The 10,315-nt window shown below is 36.1% G+C and overlaps 1 protein-coding gene across 1 annotated transcript; it reads left to right on the plus strand.

The window, feature by feature from the left end:
* Positions 1-454: 454 nt before the first annotated feature.
* On the plus strand, positions 455-8,509 carry LOC117327003 (wee1-like protein kinase 1-A). Its single transcript, XM_033883813.1, has 8 exons — positions 455-1,190; positions 2,873-2,930; positions 3,279-3,448; positions 3,804-3,925; positions 4,314-4,571; positions 4,845-5,098; positions 5,419-5,564; positions 6,118-8,509. The coding sequence occupies exons 1-8, from the start codon at positions 583-585 to the stop codon at positions 6,242-6,244; spliced, it is 1,743 nt and encodes a 580-aa protein (XP_033739704.1). The 5' UTR covers positions 455-582; the 3' UTR covers positions 6,245-8,509.
* Positions 8,510-10,315: the final 1,806 nt, after the last annotated feature.

Raw genomic sequence — 10,315 nt, forward strand, 5'->3', positions numbered from 1 at the left:
TGTAGAGTATATGATATTTAAGAAATAGTTATAAGGGGAAAAGACAGCAAACAGCAAACTGTTTAGTAGAAACTTATCAAAATCATCCATACAATAATTATACATTTTTGGTAATAATGGTTCTCATACACGTTAATGAGTTTAACTCCTCGAGCTATTTCATACTGTGCCGTACCGGTATCGCTGTAATTAGTCAAAAGTTTTCTTTGTTATAGTTTGCTGTCCAATCCGTTAATTGGTACCGCATAACATAAGCCTATGTTGTTCAATTAACTTCAATAGTGCCTATCGACCACATGATGTCTTGAAACGTATGTATTTGAAGTTGTTGTCTCAGTCAGGGGACTATACAGAAACAGACTATAACCTTGTGAAACCGAGCGAGTGTGAACAACGTATGTTATTTGAATCGAGCGCTGTGATTGGTTGGTTTAGTCACGTGATCGTCTGACCCGCCAAATCTCAAAAGGAATCAGGAAGCGTGCCTACGTCTTATAATTATTTACAGTTGTGACAGGTAAACAGTTATCATTCACGGGATTTACATCGTACAAAACATATTGGTGGTTTAAAACAAGAAACATGCTTGCGAAAGGACGGCGATCGGCCTTAAAGAGAAGAGATGAGAATATTATTCGGACGTTAACTTATCACGATTCTGACGAAGGTGAGCTTAGTCCCAGTGATGGCGATTTTGTGCGGTGTGGCAATTTGTTTTCGCCTTGTCGGTTTAAATCTGATAGAAATGACGATCAACCTTCGGAATTTATCGAAATCGATTTACCATCTTCACCAATGTCTAGTCCAAGATCATCACGAAATGTAATTAGACATATGAAACGATCACCAATACAGTTTACACTCGACGAAGGAAACGAAGGCGATGTTGACGACGACGAGCAGAGGGTACCGGCACCCGGAACGACCATTGAATCGCCATGTCCGAACTCTCCACCACACAACAGATTACGTGCTCTAAGACTGTTCGATACACCACATACGCCCAAATCTTTACTTCAAAAAGCTAGGAGACGTCGGTTAACGGACGAAAGAATTGCAAAAGAGAAAAAAAGACTAACACCACCTTCGGAAAATCGAGTGGAAGCTAATTTCAACCCATTTACGCCAAATAACAACAGACCTCAAACTGTGAATACATCCATGAAACGCAACAGAAACCAGATGGAAAGGTAAACCCCCAGAAGCTCACGTATTGATTTAAATTATTCATGTTCTAAAATAGCTATGACAACATCAGGTCACGATTGAATGACTCATGAATTCAACTGAAAAACTTCTCAAGATTCAAATTCACAATATTGGACACGTAAAATGATGGGTTTATATTAAACAGCTGTTGCAGAGAAATAATTTTAAATATTTATCTCGGGGGTACTTAACTGTCATGGTAGATAGTTTTGAAAGTCATTAAAAAAATCTTTTTTTTTGGGGGGGGGGGGGGGGGGCTTTTATATTCTTTAGGACATGATTGGAATGAAGTCTATCAAAAACAAAAATGATTTGAGATTTTCTAGAAAGGGTTCAGTATATTCTTATAAACGTGACTGGAATATCAAAAACCACAAAAAAGTTCATGATTTTTGATTTTCTAGAAATGGTTCAGAATTCATTAAATGTGATTGGAATATAAAATACTACAAATTACAAAGTAGCTTCCGATCTGATTTTCAAAAAAAAAAGTTTTGTTCTGGTAAATATTCAACTATGTACTGTGATGTTCATTGTATTTATATACCTATTAGTTCTCAATGAACTGTCTCGTAATATCTTCACATTGAGGCTCCACCTTCACTACAGCGAACATCATTAGGGCTTCCAATAAACTCTTGAGGGTATGTTTTTACTCTACAAGATGAGATCTGAGTCTTGAGATTGAAGGGATATCATATGTCTATTTGACATATATTTTGACTCTTCAAGATTTCTAAGAAATAGAGATCTCATATCTTCAATGGCAAGTGGTAAAATGGCAATGGCTAAAATCTAACTTTGACCTGCATGTTTCAGAGTGTGGATAGTGGATACAGGGCTGTATCACATGGCACATGCATTAATTTCTACAAAACAAAACTATATTTCATGCCTCACACACATTAAATCGGCAGAACGATTTACCCAAAAACACCCAAAAACTACCCAAAAACACCCCTAAAACATCTCACAACATCAACACATTATATGAAAACATCATTAGAAATTGATATGTTATATGTTAACATATCAAATACAGCTATTGATACCTTCTTTTGTTGACTTATCGACGAGTAGGGTTTTGACGGCGAGGGAGATAACTCTTACAAACAGTCATACAATAAAACCGGCAAGACAATTATCTAGCGTAGTTTGTCGATTCACGCACATTTATCTTCCAGACATTTTTTTTTCATTTACCTTATTAACGATTGAATTATTACTATTGCTTGAATTTCATGTGTTTTGGGTAGTTTTTGGATGTTTTTGGGTAGTTTTTGGGTGGTTTTGGGTAAATCGTTCGACCCCATTAAATGATGTAGGTGGATTTTACAAACTGTCAGATAAAAGGTAACTCCCTTGCACAGCAGTGCAGAGACGGTCGCTAAAAATGATGGTTGCTTTATTGAAGTTGGAGTCTAAACTATATAAATACTAATAATTGTTGATGAGGGTTATGAAGTGTTGTAGCAAGGTACAAGTGTTTGTCAGAACTACCTGGTATGAGTTTCCCCAATGAACTCAATCCTGTCATAACTTCACACAGCAATTCCATTCAAACTAAACTATACTATACAGAAAGAGTCCATATATTTAAATTTGATGATGATGATCCCAGTGCAATCCTGATATTAATCAGAAATTGTTGTTTCAATTTCAGAAGTATATTGGACGATTCAACGGAAGACGAAATTGAAGTAGACATGCCCTCAACAAAGGTATGTATGCTCTCTCTATATATATATCGCATAAAATGAATCTCATTCACTAGGCTGAATTCTTAGAAATAAAATGGCATCATCACTTTCATCATTTTTGATTTTCACATACATTACATGATTTGGTCTTGCGATCATCTTTTTTAAGAACTGGCATTTAATTTTAATTTAAAAGAAAAAAGTTTGATATCAAATTGTCAATTTCGGTGTCTCTTCACTGGTTTGAATTTTTTGTCTCATTACCACTGGAAGAAAATTGAATTTGAGGCCAATAGTCAACAAACAAAACCAAGAAAAAATCCTGAATTTGAATGATTAATGATCATGAATAAAACTTTCTTTTCACAGAAAATTGCACTGCACGAGATTAATACATCCCGTTACAATGAGGAATTTCATGAAGTGTGCAAGCTTGGTGATGGAGAGTTTGGTAGTGTCTACAAATGTGTGCACCGTCTAGACGGTTGTACTTACGCTATCAAGAAATCAAAGATGCCTGTCGCAGGCAGTGTATATGAGTAAGTTGATTTAAAGTACAATATAAAAAATAACTGACATTGTAAAATTCCTCCAGTCAAATTCAGTGGGAAGACCTCCCAAAAATATGTACTAATTGCATGGCTGATGTTTTTAAAAGTGCTGTGGAAACCATGCAGTTTATTTTGCGTAATACTAACAGATTTTAGATGGGAATATTAATTGGAAGACTCGGATGTAAAGGTCAAAAAATAAATACAGCAATGTTTTTCAAATAAAAAAGGCGCATGTGACCGAAATTGCAGTATGAAAAACACTGCAGTAAGCTGTTGTAACTTGAAAGATTGAAGACATCAACCAATTTGTGTGCTAAAGAATAATTTGTTTTATTTACAGGAGGAATGCTATGAATGAAGTGTACGCCCATGCGGTACTCGGGAAACACCAACATGTGGTGCGGTACTATTCGGCCTGGGCAGAGGAGGACCACATGTACATACAAAACGAATACTGCAATGGTAAGTAGCTGAAAAGATTATCAAAACAAATCATTTTCTTGTATCAATTAGATATTGCCTGTAGATAGATATAAGTGTTCAATTAAGTAGACTTGCTGTCTCCACCTGAAAGTTTCTTTCACTGTACATGAGAATTCCTAATTAAGAAAGTTTGAATGTTTGCATTTAAGGGAATGTTTGGCAAATCCAGTGAAAAGGCTTAAAGGGCCTATTTTTTTTTGCAAGACACCATTTCTTTCATAACAAAAAGAAAATGGCAAGCATGAACACAGATTTGACCCAAAAACTAGAAAATAGAGAGATATAAAAGAACGAAACCATTCTAAATTAGTTGATATGATTGAAACCTCAATTTATTTATATTTGATTGCATGGTTTGTTTTGATAGGTGGCAGTCTAGCAGAGGTTGTGGACGAAGATAAGCGTACGGGAAGGGTAATGAGTGAGGCAGAACTAAAGACCATTATGTACCAATCTGTCCTCGGACTTAAGTACATTCACTCCCAGAACCTGGTGCACTTGGATATCAAGCCTGGCAATATCTTCATCCATAGAAACCCAAAATTCCTACAGTCCCCCGAGAGTGGTATGGAGTCCTGTGGAGAGGAGGAAGAAGAGGAGGAGGCGGCCATCATTTACAAAATTGGTAAGGAAATTTCAGTGTAAAAAAGAGCAAATAAGAAATATTGGGTGTATTTCAATGACAATTCATACTGCAAATTCCTACCTCAACGAAGTTATTTCCCTTGCATGCTAATCTCTAGATTATCTGCCTGATTTTTCTACCAACTTCTACAATTCAACAAAGTTTCATGAACTTAAGTCTGAACATTATTAAGTGATGGCTGATGCTTCATTATCATTAATGGCAGGTGTTGATAGGTTAAGATATTCTACAACATTTATTGATCTATTACAGGTGATTTAGGCCATGTGACATCTGTGACCAACCCTACAGTGGAGGATGGAGACTGTCACTACCTTCCAAAAGAAATCCTTAGTGAGAACTTTGACCATCTGTCCAAATGTGATGTATTTTCACTTGGCCTTACCATGTATGAAGCAGGAGGTGGCCACAATCTGCCTCGCAATGGTCCACAGTGGCACAAAATCCGCGAGGGTCAACTGCCCTGTCTACCCCACCTGTCGGCTGAATTGAACCAACTTCTCAAGGTAATTATTTTCAGATTTTTTTTGTATCGATGAAATGTAATGAATGAAAGCTTATTTGCCTGCAATACCTTGTGCAAATCGTTGAAATTGACATGTATTGAAAAAAAGTATGGATTTAAAAATCTAAAAAAGTATTTGAAAAGAAATGCTGAGAGCGATGACAGAAGATTTACCTTTCTGTTCATGTAAATCTTCTAAGGAAAATCACAAAAAAGCAAATCATTTATCTAGTTTGTGTGCGAGGAGAGAAAATTCAAAATTTGTGAAACTGTTGAATGTTTATTCTTGTACCAACTACAACACAAGACTTATTTTAACAGAGCATGGTCGACCCAGATCCTGTTAAACGTCCCAGTGCAGCAGCTGTAGCCTCCAGCCCCATCCTGTGTCCACAATCCACCAAATCGCGAGCACAACTCCGACGAGAACTAAATGAAGAACGGTTCAAAAATCAGATGCTCTCAAGGTATTAAAAATCACAAAATAACATAATCCCCTCAACAGTGTTTTTTCCCCCCCAAATACTGACAGTAACCTATGCCAAAAGTGCTGTATTTTTCCAAATCTGGCGATACATTTTGACAGAAAATAGCAATAGTGAGAATGTTTTTACTTTTCGGGCTGGTGAAGGTGACGCACTTGTCAACAGTACACATTAAAAATCTAGTGTTTCAATCCATTGCTCAAAAACAATATGCCCAAATTTTTTCTGTAGATAGATCGTAAAGTGGACAATTATTCCTGGACATCTCATCACACGCTTCATTTACAAAATAACATCCAGAATTTATGGTCCAGTGACTCTTATCACACTAAATATTATGTGAACTTTAACTTTGTGATGTAATTGGCATTTTGAAAAAATTTGTGCTCATCAAATTGCCTTTTAAATAAGACAAATTAGAACAAGTTCTGTAATATTAATACAATACCTTGATTCATAGATCTATCATGGTTAATACCGAAATGTAATTAGATGTTATTTTGTACATGTTTTAATAGAACGTGTTTTGTTTCAGAAAACTTGTGGAGGCCACGCAGTGTCTTACAAGAATCACGCCTGCCAGTTTCTCGGCCAATGTAACCAGGAAGAGTCGTCTGATCGGGAACAAGATGAAAAGGAGTATGAGTTTGTCTGCGTTCTGATCAAGGGAGAGGGGAAAAAAGTGCAACAAATATTCTGTAGTTATCCTACATGGAGACTAATATATACTGTGTAAATACCAATAATTCTGTACAGCCATCCGACCTGGTCGGGAAGGAACTCCTATAGTGCACTCAATTATGTATGGAAACCATTGACTGAAGCAGGTCTTCTGTTTGTGATATGTGTGATGATAAACTTGAGAAGTGTAACTTCTGAACCATTGTGATATATGACTTGGAGGAGGCAAGGCAATGAGGAGATTGGCGGACGTTGGGGGGTAGGGGGCAGTTGGCGGACACTGGGGGTAGGGGGTATTTGTGAACATGTAATGCACATGCTTTTTCAATAAGAAAAGGCTTGTGGAATTGTTTCTTAATTTTCAACACCACAATTTTCACCTATTCACCGTTTTTGAATTGGTGGTTTTCCCCTTCTATAATCTGTAATTGATAATTATTGATTCAAGGTATTTGGTCAAGCATAAAATATCTTTCCTTTGACATTCTTTTTGACAAACCATTCAATTTTTTGCCATATTTGTTTTGCATTTTATTTTTCTAATCGAGCTGTGAAAAAAGGTATTGCCAAAGTTCAAAATATGAAATTAGATTGTTTCTTTGGAAAATATTTTTCACTTGGCCTAATGCCTTTCTATTTGTTAAATTTATGTCAGTCATATTTCATTTTACAAAGATTTTATTGAATAAGCAAATTCAATGCTTGGCCTTATGCGAATAAAGTATTATAGTTATAGATTTTTGTTCCTAATTTTTTAAAATTTCTATTAAAACATTAGCATCTAAAAGTTGACAAATCAGGGAATTGATTTGTTAAGCACCTTTCCTTCATAACATACCAGTAACAAGGTTAGTGATGTAACACTTATCACTTAATGTCGGAATTTATTTGCATAATTTTTTCTTTGTTATCCAGATCATTGCTTCCCATAAAATGAAAATATAAGTGAAGTTTGTTAGGGTTGTTTAAAAAACATCTTGTGGGGATGGGGTGTCAGATTTTGGATGGGGTGTCAGATTTTTTATTCTTATCCAAATTTATTTTTCTCACAAATTGCTAGAAAGTATAAAAATACTGTATATATATTAAAATCTTTTAAAATAAAATTACCTTTTTTTGTTCAACTGACAGATAAGGATAAATTTTGATATTAATAATTTATGGATTTTTGATGCAATGCACCTTTTGGGTGATACTGGAATGAAACTGATACTTTGGTTGTTTTAGGAGATCCTATTAATTTGAAATAAATGTCCCATTACACAAAGAATTGTATTTTGCATGTGTAAATGAGTAGTTCCTCACATGTAGCTTTTTTATAGCTTCACATCTCTCACTTCTATGAAATTATCCTTGTTCAGAAATATTTCTGTATTTATATTTCATGCATGTCTGAATTTGTATGCCCTTTTTCGTATAAAATATTTCTGATTATTGACTTCAATCACTGACACAGTTGTGAAACATTGTGTTGTACTTGTTGGGAAATAATATTTTTGACGGCTTTGCTTGTTGAGGAAAAAAAGTTAATATTTACATTTGAATATTCATTAGTGACCATCCCACGATTCGCTGTTAAGTTATTTAATATAATACATTGTAACGTGCCTTAACCAAATGTTATTTGTGTACAGTCTGTTGAAAATATAATTTCTAAATATCAAAGAATTTATACTAGTTAATTATTGCAAAATCTGTTGAATTAGACAAAAAAAAAAACCACCCAAAATCTTTTGATAAAACAAATAACTCACTAGAAGTTTTCAGGCAATTTAGATTTTTGTTTTCAAATAAAATTGGCAAATTAAAGCTTGGCGCTTGAATTTAGGATTTAAATGTTTGTAAAAAACAACAAAAGAGCAGATTTTCAGAATAGATAGGGTCCAGACACAACATTTTTACTATGAAATGCAGTGACTTATTTATAAATATGGATCTGAATTAGACAAGGGTAGCTTTAGTCAGGTTATACTGTGATATTATTTCCATACATTATGTTTGCATTATATAGGGCTGATAATGGCCAGTTTGTATCCATGTAATTATGTCGAAAATTTGTTGTATCAAAGTCAGTATTCGTGTTACTGTAATGGATCAAAATATGCCTGTATCTGTCACTATTTTCTCCTCCACAAGCAAAGCTGTCGGTTTTCTTGGGGTGTTATCCAAGTTTCTGTGTACTAAGTCTGCTGTCAACATTATCAAGGTGCTGTATGTAACTTTTACAAAATAAAATTTTAATCTAATTCATTTGTCGAGTGTTCAATCAAAGGTAAAAAACATGCAGTGTTTGGGTTGGACAGGGGCCAAAATTCTTAATGGCCCATAGAATTTTGGAAGTCTTACATAGACAATGACTAGGATATTTCCATCAGCATTGACATAAGCAGGGACATGGACAACTCCTGCAGCATTGACATATAAGCAGGGACATGTACAACTCCAGCATTGACTTTACCAGTGACATGGACAACTCCTACAGCATTGACATTAACAGAGACCTGGACAACTCCTGTATTGACATTAACAGAGACCTGGACAACTCCTGTATTGACATTAACAGGGACATGGACAACTGCTGTATTGACATAACAGTGACATGGACAACTGCTGTATTGACATAACAGGGACATGGACGCATTGACATAAACAGACATGGACAACTGTATTGACATTAACAGGGATATGGACAACTCCAGCATTGACATTAACAGTGACATGGACAACTCCAGCATTAACAGTGACATGGACAACTCCTGTGTTGACATTAACAGTGACATGGACAACTCCTGTATTGACATTAACAGGGACATGGACAACTCCTGTATTGACATTAACAGTGACATGGACAACTCCTGTATTGACATTAACAGTGACATGGACAACTCCAGCATTGACATTAACAGGGACATGGATAACTCCAGCATTGACATAAACGGACATGGACAACTCCTGTATTGACATAACAGGGACATGGACGCATTGACATAAACAGACATGGACAACTGTATTGACATTAACAGGGATATGGACAACTCCAGCATTGACATTAACAGTGACATGGACAACTCCAGCATTAACAGTGACATGGACAACTCCTGTATTGACATTAACAGGGACATGGGCAACTCCTGTATTGACATTAACAGTGACATGGACAACTCCAGCATTGACATTAACAGGGACATGGATAACTCCAGCATTGACATAAACGGACATGGACAACTCCTGTATTGACATAACAGGGACATGGACAACTCCTGCAGCATTGACATAAACAACTCCTATATTGACATTTAACAGGGACATGGACAACTCCTGTATTGACATTAACATGGACATGGAAAACTCCTGTATTGACATAACAGGGACATGGACAACTCAAGCATTGACATTAACAGGGACATGGACAACTCCTGTATTGACATAACAGGGACATGGACAACTCCTGTATTGACATAACATGGACATGGACAACTCCTGTATTGACATAACAGGGACATGGACAACTCCTGCAGCATTGACATAAACGGACATGGACAACTCCTATATTGACATTTAACATGGACATGGACAACTCCTGTATTGACATTAACATGGACATGGAAAACTCCTGTATTGACATAACAGGGACATGGACAACTCAAGCATTGACATTAACAGGGACATGGACAACTCCTGTATTGACATAACAGGGACATGGACAACTCCTGTATTGACATAACAGGGACATGGGCAACTCCTGTACTGACATTAACAGGGGCATGGACAACTCCTGTATTGACATAAACAGAGACATGGACAACTCCTGTATTGATATTAACAGTGACATGGACAATTCCTGTATTGACATTAACATGGACATGGACAACTCCTGTATTGACATTAACAGTGACATGGACAACTCCTATATTGACATTTAACAGGGACATGGACAACTCCTATATTGACATTAACAGGGACATGGACAACTCCAGCATTGACATAAACAACTCCTGTATTGACATTAACAGTGACATGGACAACTCCAGCATTGACATTAACAGGGACAT

This window comes from Pecten maximus, chromosome 5 (genome assembly GCF_902652985.1).
Source record: "Pecten maximus chromosome 5, xPecMax1.1, whole genome shotgun sequence".
NCBI lineage: Eukaryota > Metazoa > Mollusca > Bivalvia > Pectinida > Pectinidae > Pecten > Pecten maximus.